The 16,003-nt window shown below is 33.5% G+C and overlaps 1 protein-coding gene across 1 annotated transcript; it reads right to left on the bottom strand.

Annotated features, from left to right (window-relative positions):
• Positions 1–2,927: 2,927 nt before the first annotated feature.
• On the bottom strand, positions 2,928–15,191 carry LOC134252896 (opsin-5-like). Its single transcript, XM_062735437.1, has 6 exons — positions 15,041–15,191; positions 14,907–14,973; positions 12,018–12,139; positions 11,486–11,593; positions 6,197–6,513; positions 2,928–3,483 (listed from the first exon to the last, which is right to left on the bottom strand). Exons 1-6 carry the CDS (start codon positions 15,189–15,191, stop codon positions 3,175–3,177), a joined length of 1,074 nt encoding a protein of 357 aa, XP_062591421.1. The 3' UTR covers positions 2,928–3,174.
• Positions 15,192–16,003: the final 812 nt, after the last annotated feature.

Genomic DNA, 16,003 nt, shown 5'->3' with positions numbered 1-16,003 from the left:
ATGTGAAAGAAATAAATGTTTAACGCAGGAACAATTACAATTCAAAAATACAATTACATTTAGAGAAATAATGAATTCAGATAAACAGTCATTTTTAAGAAAACTGTGTATATTTATTTAAAAAATTACTAAAACGTGCTCCCCAAATTAGTAAAGATCTAAACTAGGGATGTCAACGAATAGTCCACTATTCGACTATCAGTCGAATGGACCGACGATCGAATAATGAAACGGCATTCGAATAATAAATAATTTATGCAAGAAAAGGAGGTGATAAAGAAATTCTCATTTCAAAAGTAAAAAAGCGTCATTCGTCCTTAAACCATTATGCTATACGTTCTCAGACGTATAAAAGCTCAAACGCCTGCATTAAGGAATCACTGTCTAGTTAGTGTAGTATGCCAGGGCATCAACCATGCCAATTTCAATAGTCCTCGCCCACTGACGTCAAACACAAAGGCAGCCGCACGAGATTTACATGCATATTTGGCCTCCTTAGCGTCAGACACAGAGACAGATGCGCACGAGATTTGCATGCATATTAGGCCTCCTTAACTCCTGACCTATCGACCTGCCTAATTTACATTCCATCAGAATTATCAAGAAATAAACTCCCTTAACTTTCAAAGAGTTATCACAGAGAAAAAAATTAGAAATGGTAATATTAGTATGTAAATAATTTTCCACATTGTACTTATGGGAAGTACAGTTGGTAATATCAAACCGCGATAATTATTTCTCAATTACTGACCTCTACTGTTATTGTAGTTAATTATGCAGCCCGAAACTTGACTTTGAAAATTATTAATTGGACTTACTAGAATGAAACTGACTGTACAGACCAATGAATGTGACGAGAATTCGTAGATTTTGGAGAATCGCTAGTGAAAATCTATTTCATTTCATTATCTTATCTCTAATCTCTGAGATCCGGTGTGCAATACAGGCATTTGATGTTAGTTTTTCGACAAAAAGGGTCTTGAATTATAATACGCTATCGATAAAATAAAAAAATGTTCGGAATAGTCAATAATGCAATCGAATGTTCGGCTAAGGAAAATGAATATTTTGACATCCCTAATGTAAACCTATAATTGTACTATTTGTCTATCCTCATACTCACGCATGCTATATATGTTTTTATTTGTCATCATTGTTGTTTACATTTATATCTCGCTATACAATTGTAAAATTGTGAAGAGATCAATAAATTCAGTTCAGTTCAGTCCAGTGAACAACAATAAACTGCACACAAGACTAAAGCAATTATGTGCTAAAAACGCTAAATCTTTTTTAGGTGTACAATAATGATATCTATTCCATAAAGCTCTTGCTAAAGGTAGGAGACAAACATTATTAGTTTTACTAATGTCCTGATTACACCGAGTCCAGGAAAGAGTTTCTCGACAAGTTCTGGGCTGTTGACACAATGTATACTTTACTCTGGGGATACTTACTCAGTACTCCTGAAATTGAATATCTCTTTTCTGTTTTATATTCTTTTTTCAGCATTCTGGCAGATTTAATTGATTGTTCTAAAAATTCATTATTGCCATGTATGATTTAGTTGTATATACATACATGTATTTCTGTATTGTGAGTTGATTTATGCTGTACAAATTGTTTCAAACAATTATAATTCGCTTTTGTGTGACGTTACATGTTGGGAGAGGGCAAATGATGTGCCCAACCCCATCGTATATATTTTTTGCACTAAAATATGTTCAAACCAACCAAACCTGTGAGGTTTTTTTCGTTGGTTCAAATTGATGATATATGCTTTGAAAAATAAGATTACAGATGAAGCTGTGTACAAATAATATAATGTAGCCCTTTTCTTTGGTCAATTAAAATTCATAGATATACTGTACATGTATCGACTTCACAGAGAAGCATATCGACCTCCAACTTCTGAGAACCATTTATAGCTGGAAGCGTCAAATAATGATCAATGTATGTTTAATACAGATAAGCACTTAATAATATTTTTTGTGAAAAACCTTTATTCAAAGTAAAAATCGAGAACAATTTAACAATGTATATATTTGCAAGCACCTTTCGCAGAACAATTTTTAAAAAATTATTCACAACAAAAGATTTAGTAAATGACTATTAATTCTCATTATCTTTGGTAATTTTTAGATTTACAGTAGTAAAAAAAAATTATGCATGAATTCGTTGTTAGGTTACTTACAAAAATAGCTACATGTACATCCCATACAGAGAAAATTCGAAATATAAACTAGAGCTATTGTGAGCGATGGGCTCACAAAATGATACCCCCGCCTCTCATATGGTTATAATGGCAAAGTCCGTGTTTTGCTGTGGCCGGGAAACCCAAAATATGTGTTGGATCAAAAAGTAATATAGGAGATGCACAAAAGCATTATGTAATAAAGAATCTGTCAAAGTATCATTAAATTTTATTCAGAGGTATAGGAGGAGTTGCAGATAAGAGATGGGTACCCTTAAGTATTATTTTAAAAAAAGACAGTGTCCATGTTTTGCCATGGGAAACCCAAAAGATGTGTCCGATCAAAAAGTAAAATCAGAGGTGCACAAGGAGATGGGTACCCCAAAGAGTAACAGACGGACATACAGACAGACGGACGGACATCCCGATCACTGTATACACTGTACCCTCTCACTTTTCAAGTGGGAGGTATATAAAATTAAGAAAGAAGGAATCTAGCGGCATCCCCAAGTTCTTGAATAAATAAATACACTTCTTTGAGAAAAGTTACAATTTACCTTCAACTTCCATGCTCATTTTCACAGGATTTTAAAAATTTACATCCATCAAGAAAGTAAATTTTCTCAAAATAAAAAATGTATCGTTGCAAGACAATAAACGAGTCCCAAGAAAAAGATTTGGAAAAAAATAATAGTGCTGTATACTTGTACATGTATATCTGAAGATGAAATAAACACATTTTCATGGTTTGATAAAAAAAAATCACAGGACAACTAAAATAGACAACAAACAATGCTAATAATATAAATTAATTGAATGAAGTAGTGTGTAGCTTTGGCATCCATACAACTATCCTTCACGGGAAGCATTAAATCACAAAATCCTTTGACCAATTTTCTCATGAAATAATCCTCAAGCCCAAAAGTAATTGGGAAATGGCTTCCATCTTCCACACGCTATGCGTGATTCCAAAATCCATTTTAGATAGAGGATGACATGGTAGAAGATCGACTATGACAAAAATGCCAAAGGCTTCTCTGTCGTCTTTGTTGAGCATTGTTATCGTACCTGAAAAATGTTCGAAGAAAAAGTCGAATGTGAGGCTTGAATTTTTTGTTCAGTATGAAGTATATTAATGGGTTCCATATTGTGGAGGTCTTGGCTACGAGAACTGAAGCTAGTGTTAATCTCAGGGGGATGTTCTTGGCTTCGCCATAGGCCGCCCAAAAGCTGACAACGGCATACGGCGTCCACGTCACCATGAAAGCACAGCACATCATAAAAGCCATCTGAAGCAAAGTAAAAGGAACACAGTTAAGAGCGTGAAATACATCACAGTTAATAACGTTAAATAGTTCTTTAAAAGCGTCAATGTCAGCATACATAACCGAATAATAATTTGCAAAACTGGTTGGCAACTACACAAAATTAAAACTGTAAATAAGCTTCTGTTTTTTACTCCCGAGTTATCCCCCTATTTTCCCCCTTTTTATATATATTAAATAGCAGCTGCTCAAAGTGATGATTGCAATTTTAGCCAATACTTGAAATCTGTTACTACGAATCTTACGTTGAGTAATTAATGATTTTAAATGTCACGAAGAGTGCAGGAAGGATATTGATCAAAATAAAACAATATCTATAAAGATTTCACAGTCATCTATTTTTCTACCAATAAAATAATTTTCTTTAATTTGAGTGATTTGATATGACTTTTATAAAATGAAATAAAGGCTACACACAAAAAATTAAATTGACTAAGGTGTGCTAAAATTAAAGCCCTCGGTCCATACAGATCGTCTGATTAACTTTTCTCTCTTTCTGACAATTAATTATGTGGATTATTGGAACCTTCAGTTGATTTTTGTTTCATTTCAAACTTTTTATCCCAGTTAAACTGGATGATGCTAAAAAACAAATTATTGCATAGTTTCTGGTTACTCTATTGGAGTTTTAAAAACAGGATTTTGTTTCTGTAATAAAAGTTTACAGCAAAAGTATAATGAAAAAAACCCAAGATTCCTTTGTCTAATTATATTGAGAACGACTTGTTTCAAACTACTATGTGAAAAACATTTGTTTCCACCATAAAACTGTTTAAATTTCAATCGACTAAAAATCTATTTCTGAAATTGCATCGTAAAATACTTAAAAGTTCCATTTAGAAGGGCACCTTAATATTTCTAAACAAACTGTATCTTTTAATTGGTATATTTTAACCTGAAAAAATAATTTTCCAACACATAACTCCATTTTAATTTTTTTCTGAATTCTGTCAGATACTATTGCCAAGTAGCTGGGTCAACTGAGTTTTCCAGTCTTGCATGTTAAAGAAAAAAAAGACAAAAAGGCAGAATGCGAAACATGGTATTGCAGATAAATTATAGCAAAAGAGAATGGTCTGAAAGCCAAAATGTTTGAAATTCTCAGTAGGGTCTACCTCCATGACCTTGACTAATATCATCAATCTCAGTTAAGTGTAAAGTTTTGCATTACGTCACGATCTTTTTCGACAGATGCATCCAGCTTAAACAATTCACGCCCCCGCTTTGTGATTGGTCAACTCATATTATCAACATTGACACGGAAATAGTTTTTTGCACGAGCAACCAATCAGGGATTAGAAGAAACTTCCAGTCGTAAAGCTTGCGGTTAGGAGGCGTGTACTATTTACCTTGAGCGCAGCTGTCAAACTAGATCGTGACGTAAAGTAAAACTTCACATTTAACTGAAATTGATTATATTTAGATTTATATTTAAGGAGAGGAATTCACTAAGTTATATAGAACTTTTTTTCCAATCCTTTTGATTGATATCAATAAACTATGTTCAAACAATCAAAACTTATATTTAGAATTTTAGGGGTAAATTTTAGATATGGAAACAATTGGCCCAATCTAGTCCTTGAAAATATTTTCTTGGGAAAAAAGTTAATCTGAAGCTCATAAAGATATCTCAAAAAAACTTAATCTCCGAATTACTAACCGCAAAAAACTAGTACAGTAATTATGCAGGGCAATGAAGAGGCCCTTTTTGGAGAACTAGGTAGTATTAGATATTTTATCTTTAACTTAATCAGTATTGAATTATGTAAAGAGAAATTACATCAGTCATAAAGTCCTCTACAAGAAGGTCAAGGTTACAAGTGTTTGGAGTCAACGCGAAGGTGCAATGGTTGACATCATTATAAATCATATTATTTTTATTAGATAAAACAATGAAATCGACCTATGTTTATCAGGAATTTGAGGTACTCATACATGCATCTGCGTATAAAGATACTTCTAAATAAATAATTCATTCAAAAAATGAAAATATATTTAAAGCGCAACATTTTAAATCTTTTCTATTTGCAATTTACTAGTACATGTATTTTCTATTCATATGTTAATTACTTTGTCCCCTTGTCATAGGGTCTGTAAGTCTCGTCACGTGACCAGCTTCAATCCAGAGTTCCCGATTTGTGCAATCTTGAATATACATGTATATACTCATAAAAAAATATCTATTTCTGGACCTGGCAGTGTTTTTTAGAAGATTTCTAAAGGATTTCTCTTCAGTTTTATTATCTATTACTTATATACCCTTAAATTTGGTTCTTCATTTCAAAAAACTCAAATTTTCTTAAACAATAATAAAATATGGTCAAAATTGTTCTAGAGAAGAGGTCCTACATGTAATAAGGAATAGATTTTGTCTGATTTGCACACATACATACAAACGGACAACTGTTTGAAAACTTCGATTTGAAACATTTACTTGAACATAAGGTCATGTGAGCTAACATCTTCCCAAGTCAAGAGTTTCTGATCCGATCCGCTCCACATCTTCCCAAGTCAACAGTTTCTGATCCGCTCCACATGTGGAGCGGAGCAAATCAGAAACACTTGACTTGGGAAGATGGTGAGCTAAAAGTACAGAATTAATATTTTAAAAATGAAATGTAAAAAATCATATGATGGTTTAAAGAAATTTACATTTATATACATCCTTAAAACTAACCTTGATAAGATATTCCTCCCTTTTCCGAATGTTGTCTCCCGTTTTACTCCGTACTGTTCGAAATGCTTTGCAATGTCTACGGAGATAAAGGTACACCCCTCCATAACAAAATTTCATTACAATGACTGGGAACACAATGCATAAAATCAGCATCAAGGTCACAAAACCTTTGTTGGCTGTCCACTTTAGTGTACAGGAAGTTCCATATGGCTCCACTCCGGATAGACCCCATCCTAACAGCGGAAGTGAAGCCCATAGGCATGCGTACACGTAACTTCCGATGATGAAGAAATTTGTATATTTTGAGAGAGAAGAAGCTGAAAATAAGATGATTTACGGTATTCAATAAAAAAGAATACTAAAAAATGATTTGTAATTATTGGCAATAGCTCTGTTACAATATGATGTAAAAGTTATTTGGCTTGTTTAATTTGCTAACATTGTACACACTTCACTGAACTTGGACACACACCTTATTTATATTCTATTTTGACTTTTCTCAATTATGGATATTTTTAATGTCTTTTATCAAAACACTGCAGATTTCTCCTCTTTTTTTCAAGATTAAGGACTGTTTATTAAAGTGTGACGATGTATGAAGGATATGGAGATAACGAACAGTATTCAATATTAAATTCCATAGAACAATACAAATGATAAGAAACAGAGTAAAAACAATATGTCCCCCAAATTCGTTTGGGGAACATAAATAGGAATGGAGCAAACACGGATCTCAGAAACATCAGAGGTGGGATCGGGTGCCATGGAGGAGTGAGCATTCCCTGCTGACCGGTCACACCCGCCGCCACGGTGTGCTCCTTGTCATGATCGGGAAATAACGGAAAAATCCGTCGTCAATTCAGTGTATAAATAATGGACTAACAATTAGTATGAAAAATGTCAGTCAGCATTTGACTCAATGATAAATTGTATTTGCTTACAAGGTCATTGTATTGACCAAAGAACTTAAGAAATGATGACTTTAAACGAGACTGCTGATATTCCTGTTTCATCAACTTGTTTGTCAATAATTTGCCTCGTTTTAGAAATTGTTCATATGTAGAGCATGCTCTTGCGTATCGAATCAACTGAGATATATAAACGCCGTATGCAGGTGATGAAGGTATATTGCTGCATAAGTAAGGGAAGTTGACGATAGAAAAGTTGAAGTCATCACGTTTATCATAGAGCTTGGTCGTTAGATTACCATTAACGTCTTTTTCAAGTAAAATATCCAAGTATGAAACAGATGTGTCAGACTCTGTGGTATCTTTTATCTCAAGCTCACCAGGATATATCGTATAGACATAGGAATGGCAATCCAGAAGGACCACCCGAATTCGTTGTTTTGACAATTTTCAGACATAAGAGGAACCAAAACAAACCTTTATATAGAGGTCGGAAACGCTCTTTCACCATACATGTTAATAAGTAAAGAAAGTATACAGTGTATTTTAAAAAGATCCGAAGAATTTAAACTTTTAAAAAAACTGTTCATAAGTTGATGATTATTATTAGAATTCGGTTGTTTGGAGAAGTTAGTATCTACATCCAGTTTAACATTCGGCAATACAGATTCTATATCGGTAGTTTTTATCTCCCGCCAGATATATACGTATTTGGGTTATGGCCATTAATTAATTGTTATGGAACTTTATGAAAAAAAGTAAATAAAAATACGTGTATATAGATTGTAGATAAAAATGTTATTATCTATACATGTATAGTAATTTAATTAAATATGATGTATACATGAATATTTTTGCGTTCTACGGATTAAGATTATATTGTAGTTGTTTATATTATAGGCTAGTTGACACTCCAATTTCAACAAAAAGAATGATGAAAATATGATATTGGAACAGAATACTTAAATCAAGATTGTTGAGGAGGTCACTACTATAAAACTGATAAACAAGACTCTCGTGGAGCTAAACGGTTTCCTCACGAGTTTCTCAGGTTACACGTATAACCAATTTGTTCTCATCCAGACTGCAATTCCAAACAGAATGGCAAGAATTTTATTGGTAGAGCTTTTCATAGTAATCATCATAACCGGTGAATCAATGATTTTAAATACTCAAGGGTAAATAAAATATTTTAAATATTAAACAAATTTTAATGATCAAATATAGGCACCCATTTAGATATTCCCAAATCCTACACAGATAGGTAAAAAATTTTATATTCTACTATATACAGGTATTGCTGAGATCAAAGACATTGTATTCTCCAATGAATCACGAGAAGTCATAAAAAAATTATCAGACCAGGCACACGTATTAAACCTGTACAGTTAAAATTAATATTGGACTTAAGAATGACGACATCGATGTATTGTCTTTCGCAGTCTGACCACTGGGTATTGCATAAAGAAGCTGATGGATGCTTTTAAAGTTGGGCTCTTCCATGGACCTCCCCATAACATTGATAATTCGTCTTTTACAGATAAAGCAATAAAACAGACAACTGATTTTTATTGTTATACATTCATAAAAATTAATCAATATATATGCCTCTATATGTTACAAACAAATTTATAATTAAATTAAAAGCTATTTTTAATCTAACGAAAGCTCAAATCGTCTGCATTCCAACAACACATTGACCCCCTGGTGTTAAATGGAACAGCCTAATAGTATTGTATATTGTTTTAACGTCCCTCCAGAGAATTTTTCACTCGTATGGAAACGCCACCACTCGCCGATGGAGAGCTGCAAATTTTGTCCTGTACTCGGCACTCAGGGCCATTGAGCAAGAAGGGATCTTTTTCATGCCAGCACCTCTGCGACACGGGTTCTCGGTTTATACGGTCTCATCGGAAGGACCGGTCTCCACGTCCCACAGTGGGATTCGAATCCGCGATCAACTCCTTACTTCGCGACTCTAGAGCAGACGCTTTAGATAACCACTACGCTACGCGGGCGACCAGCCTAATAGTAACATGGTGACCTAATTATAGCCCGGAGGACCGGGCTGCTCTATACATAAAATTTTTTAGTTTTTGTGTATGGGATTGAGGTGGGTGTAGTTATTTAAGGAATCACTGTCTAGTGAGGAGACTATGCCAGGGCATCAACGATAGTGGGAAACATGGGATAATTTGAATAACTGGCGAAGTCCAACACTGATATTGAAATGTTACTCTTTCCGGAAAAATCATTCTCTAGTATGGGTCCATTATTTTAAAATATGAAGTCATTCAAGTTTGAGCGATTTTATGTCTCGGCGCTTCCAGAAATGAGGGTATAACTTTTTTCTTTAAGCAAAACATTGAGGCATAAAAAATACTATTATATTCTAAATTACTTCACATGTTTGAAAGCATTTTGTAAATCCTAATAAAGTTTTGAGAGAGAGAGAATCTAAGTGATTGTTTTTATACAATCAGTTCTTGGGCGATTTCACTTCTTGCTTGACGTTCCCGTAGGAATATGAGCGGGATAAATTCGATTGATTAATGCTTTAGCATTTGATATTTCAAAGTTCTTTTTTTCTAAATTAAAGAGAATACGAAAGAAATAACTTGTAAATTAAAATGATTTCTGTTAAAAAAATCGGTGAAAGCGAATATTCCGGATTTCAGATGACGTTAGAGAAGCCAAAATGATCCCAATTTACTTCGTGATAAACGTCTTAGTATCAGAACCCTGTTCACATTATGTTTAACAGAAATAGGTTGTAACCGATATTTTTTTGTTATAAACTAATGACATGCTTAAATAAGAAATTTACCAAGAAAAAATCGAACTCAGTCAATCATTTCTTTTCCGTAAAATAAAGAGAAATCTGTTAGAATAATCTGAAAATACACGTGAGCATAATTGTTTGATCAAGGTCCGCATTCAGGATCAGTTTATTATTATTATTTTTTTTTTTGTTTCTCAAGGACAATGACGGCATTCTGTTAATCAAAGTATGACAAAAAGTATATGATTGCTTTAATAAACAATCTCCATAATCAAGCACGCGGAAATAGTCGTCCACTCTCCCGTAAGAATACAATGAAAATAATATCTGTCTTTCTCGTTTTCTTCGTCTTCCTTTCATTAGTAGACTAATTTTTCCTATTTATCGTTATCTACTGCAGAGTTCCATCAACACAGTTATCCGTCTGTTTTGTAACGAAATGGTTAAATCTAAAACTATTCTAAAATTATTTGCTTCTATAGGTTTATTATAAATTAAAGTATATCTACAAGTGACTGCTATGAATCATTCACAAATATGACAGGTCACCCGCGTGGCGCAACGGTTAGAGAGTCTGCTCTAGAGTCGCGAAGTAAGGAGTTGATCCTTACGTCGCGGGTTCGAATCCCACTGTGGGACGTGGAGACCAGTCCTTCGGATGAGACCAAGACCGTACATTAATTGAGGTCCCGTGTCGCAATAGATGCTGGCACGAAAAGGACCCCTCCCTGCTCAATGGCCCTGCGTGCCGAGTATAGGACAAAATTTGCAGCTCTCCACCGGCAAGTGGTAGCGTCTCTATGTTAGTGAAAAATTCTCAAGAGGACGTTAAACAATATACAATCAATCAAATACTCCAAAGTATTTGCCATGTAATTATCATTCAAATTGGTTTACAAGCACATATCTAGTTAGCTGCAGATCTGTAGCGTTATGGTTTTATATAGTAGTCTTTGACGGTAACTAGATACTATATAAAACTATAACGCTACAGATCTGCAGCTAATATCTAGTTAAAGCTTATACCTTAATTTCAAATCAGAAGAGGAAATTTTATAAAAGAAAAAGGATCAATCAGTTTTATTCCACTCCTTTCAAAACATAATGCACCCAGCCACACTGTTTACAAAGAACTAGGTGAGATAAGCTGAGTCTCGGGACTTCCCACATGGCGGCTGTTTAAGTCAACTATTCCCCCCGTACTCCATACCTCTCTCGTAAACACAGTTACGCACACCTACATCACTTCAATGACGAATTATGTGCCGAAGCTTATGTAACTTTATATATCAAAAAATAAGGGCGTACTTTTCTTAGTAACTATTACTGAATTTATTGATGTTGATCGTTACTGGTCTAATGAAAAAAGGCAAGATCGATTTCTCAGAAGTATTTAATGAAGGTACACGAAAGATTCTGACTTTTATCCACAAAGGGATTGATCCTACATGTAGTTTTTGATTCTTATTACTCAAGAAGATGTCACTGAAAGCAATGGAGTTATGGCCTTATATGGCAACAACTTGTATACGTGCAATGGTTTGTACTAGTTCATTGTAAATAAAAGGCATTGAAACAAATAAATGTATATCTACTTACATTTGCTGGATTTACACACATGGATATATCTTGAGAAACTCATCAAAGCTAATGTAGATATGCTGACCACTCCACAGAAAAATCCAAGACACCCATAGGCACTACATCCTATACGTAATGGAGACATTTTTTACAAACAGAACTGCATATGACTTCCAGCAAATAAACATGTAATTTACAAATCAGCTTTTTTTTCTCTCGCTAAAATTATAACAGTCCTCGGTAAAATAATGCCTAACATTTTATTTGTTTGTTTTACCTTGGAATCCAATTTATATTTTTTAAGTTTTCAAACAGGCTTGAGCTTTGACTTATAACTGTTATATATTCTCATATATCAGAGTAATAGATACAAGGCACTGGTAATTGAGAAACCTGCTATTTCCTCTTATTAAATGATTTTCTTTAAGTAAAAATAAATCCTAAATTCAGTTTTTCAGTGCCAGTATACGGCGTAAGTCCAAGAAACCGATCACAGAAAGAATATAACGAGTTTTTTAATTTAAAAAAGGGAATGAATAAAATTGTTTACCGCCTGCACCAAACTTCCATCGATGAAAAAATGAGGATGAAATTCCAAAAGGAAGCCCCACAACAGATAGGATTAAGTCACTGACGGCAAGGTTTACAATGAAGTAATCCGCCGGAACAAGGCTGTTAGTTTAGTACACACAAATTACGAAAAATTCACAAAGGATTTACCGCTGAAGAAAAAACAATTTTATAGTATTGTTTAGTGTAAATGTAGCATAGAATATTAATATAGTATAAACCAGAGACCTCGGAATGGAATACATTTGGTAGTCTCTGGTTTTATCCTACAACTATAACCCCAACCGGAAGCTTATGTATCCCATCTACGGTCTTATTTTGTATCGAGGTAATTTTCGATGAATAAACGAGTAGTTTACATTAAAAAGGCACGACCAGAGACGATTAAATTGACAAGAAAATGTCTCTCAAAGTGAACTATGCCACTTTAAAGTAGGTTAATGATTGATGTATTAACAAAATACGATCTTGAAGCAGGGGTGCCTGACAATGAGTAAGGTACTTTGTGGTAAAAATAAGTAGGGGTGCCCAGTATACGAAATAAGTACCTGTGGTATAATGACTGCTTCTTGATCAAACATCAGGTAGTTAGAAGTTAAAGTCGAGACTTTCGAATGAGGCCTTATAAACTGAGCTTCCCTTTCCTCATAATTCTCATTTCGAATTTTTAAAAATATGTAACCACGAACCTTGGGAAAAATCATTATAATAAAAACAAATAAATACACTGTATAAATAAGATACAAATAGACCTAGCAAACAAATGGATGAAATGAGATTGATAAATTATGGCTAACTATTTTGTCTAAAATATTTTGTAATGTATCTTGAATTCTCAACTTAAATTTAATTGAAATTGAGGACGTTTGAACTTTATCAGGATCGATATTCCTTGTTTAACTTGTTACCTGAAAAACTTATTCACGACAGTAATCACAATCATTATTTTTGAACTGCTTAAAGGTTTGTATATTTCCCCCCAAATCTAACTTAGATTCGACGAACAAATCACAAAAATGAAAACACAATTTAAAAAAAAGGAAAATATGATCATGGTGATCAGAAAAATACAGCTTAAGGTAAATTTAAACTAATAGCAGTTTCAGGGCCCACGTCAATGGCTCGGGCGGAGGACATTTTAACAGAATTGCAAAAATTGGACATTTTGTTAAAACAAATTGAAGGATATTTCACCTGAAAAAAAGTATTTTCTGGGAAAAGGGGATTTTTTTAATTCGCGTTTTTTCACAGTTAAGATAAAAGAAAAGGGGTTATGGGTTTTTTTCTACCATCAGTGGGTTTTTTGGTGGGGTTTGTTTGTTTGTTTGTTCTAGTTTAGTTTGTGATTTTTATAATTTTGTATTTGATTTTCATCTCTTTTTGTCTTCATCTTTTGTCGTAGAAAGTCTCCGTGTATAAGAGTGTCTGATTTCGAAACCAAATCTATTCAACTGACATTCAAGGTTACTTCTATAAGACTGACGACATGATGCATGTTCGATGCCATGACTTATAAAATATCCTGCGCCCTAATTTACGGTCTTCTGCTATATAATCGAAGACGATCTATCAATCAATGAAGAAGACCTACATTAGCTTTATACAGTCTTAAACTCTTACATAATCTTGACACGCATCTTCACGGTTACATAGAAAACTAACTTAAAAGTGATGGTGGTAATAAGTAAACGAATAAATACTGTAATCGAAAATGATGTTTGCCAATGGAAGGAATATATAAAAGTATTTATTATCTCTGTTTCTATGTCTAGACCTTTTATACAAGGAGAGTGGATGCATATAGGTTTTGCCTGTTACCAAATCCTTACTGAATTCATATATTTAAAGCAAGAAATTTTACACGTCTTTTATCAGTCTTTCTCCTAACTTTTGGTGGTTCCACTTTTGTAACTTTGTTAAAGAATGTTAAAGCACGTTAGTAATTGTTAGTTTGCATATTAAAGTAATACAAATATTGAAAGTTGTTTACATATACAAGTATTTCAAATTATTATATACTCATGAAAGGTAAAATATATGTGACTTGAAAAACTAGTTTATGGTGCTGAATGTTATTGAACATGCCTGCGAGCTTGCATACTATGAATTCGTAGCAATATAAATATGTCTCTGAATTAGCCACATTTATAGCATAAATGATCGATACACTGAAAACGAATTTAAAACAGAAAATCTGTTAACAAATTGCAGTAAAAAATGTCTACTTAAAAATATAATTAAATGTCATACAGTAATTTATCATTGAGTGACATTTTAGGGATTAAATGTGTATAACGTTTGCATGTACTTAGAAGCAAGGTTATGGAAAAGAACCTTTAGAAAGCACCTTGTAACGCAATGGATTTGAATTTGAAGAAAGAATTCGCTTTGTTTATTAAACCTTTCTGATATCCAACCTCACCCAATTTTTTTTTTTACTTTTTAAAAATAAGAAATCATCAAATTCAGAAATCAAAAAAATATAAATGACCAGTTTGCTTTACAGTTTCTCAATTCGAATACAATAAATAAAAAATAAGAAAGAATTGCAATATAACATTCAACATTCCGATAGTCTATAGAAATCCATCATACAAGTTACACGTCTGTTTCCATATAATTCCAGCTACATAAAGCTCCCAATTAACCAAACAACGCAGTATTTCCAACTTATCTGTCAAAAATTGCTCTGCCAACCAACATAATATTTCCAAATTACCTGCCAAAAGTTGCCAAAAACAAACAACATAATATTCTCAACTTATCCGTCAAAAGTTGCCCTAACCAAACAAGATACATCTATCAACTTACTCGCCACAAGTTGCTCTAACCAAACAACATAGTACATGTATTCCCAACTTATAATTACCCGTCAACAGTAGCTGTATTCCTACAACATAGGATTCCCAACTTATCCGCCAACAGCAGCTGTGTTCCTACAACATAGTATTCCCAACTTACCCGCCAAAAGTTTCTCTAAACAACATAGTATTCCCAACTTACCCGTCAACAGCAGCTGTATTCCTACAATATAGTCCTCCCAAACTGTTAACTTAGAATCAAACATGTCCAGCTCGCGTACCTCAGAAATATTTTCCAAATTAAGTGGAATATTAATATCAACTTCACTGTTTAACTTGTGTAAAGTTGTCATCGAAACAATTGCCTGTTGGCAGTGAGTAATGGACAATTGAGATGAGACATCAACCTGCTGATCCTTTTATTTCGTCCATTTGTCGCGGATTAAGTTCACCTGAGTTTCAGCATATCATTCTGCAGGTTAGAAGCTGTAAATTGAGGAAGGAGAAGGGAGGTCCGCCGTATGTATTGGTCTCTCTTTAGGAGAAAATCGATATTCTCAACGCGCGGTGCACGTTAAACGTAAATTAAAATTTTAAAAAAAGAAGATTTTTGCGCTTTAATGTCGCACAAACAGACATACAAATGTATTCTAGTATATATTTAAATTCCTCGTGCACAAATTCAGTTTGATATTTCCATTTTTAAAAAAACTTGGTCAAAAGCGAGAGCTCGCATCTGCTAGTTGTAAAGGAGAGGGATGGGTAAAAAATAATTGTTTATTTCTGGATTTTTATCAAACAAGCAAGGTAACAGTTTAACAATAACGGCTTCACATTTTAAAACAGATGACAGAAATAAGAGTTTCATTCGATAAAGCAAACATATGACGAGTAATTGATAGAATTTCAATCCAAAATGTCACAGGATAATAATAAAAAATCATCGCTGAAACAACATCATCAAAAATTCTTGGATATTTTTAAAAGTGAAAATATTCAATATCAAAATATTTAATTTTGGGAGGTGGTGGTCTCAAGGATAATTAAACAGAGCCATTCAGAGGCTCTTGAAGAATTCCATATAATGAAAATATTCCATTGAACTAATTATTTAAAATAAGCTATGTAAAGTAGAAGACTGGTCTTAAGCTTTTTTTATACTATA

Source organism: Saccostrea cucullata, unplaced genomic scaffold (assembly GCF_032062105.1).
Source record: "Saccostrea cucullata isolate Sc308-1 unplaced genomic scaffold, CSIRO_AGI_Scuc_v1 ctg1394, whole genome shotgun sequence".
Taxonomy (NCBI): Eukaryota; Metazoa; Mollusca; class Bivalvia; order Ostreida; family Ostreidae; genus Saccostrea; species Saccostrea cuccullata.
This window is presented reverse-complemented; position numbering and strand designations above follow the sequence as displayed.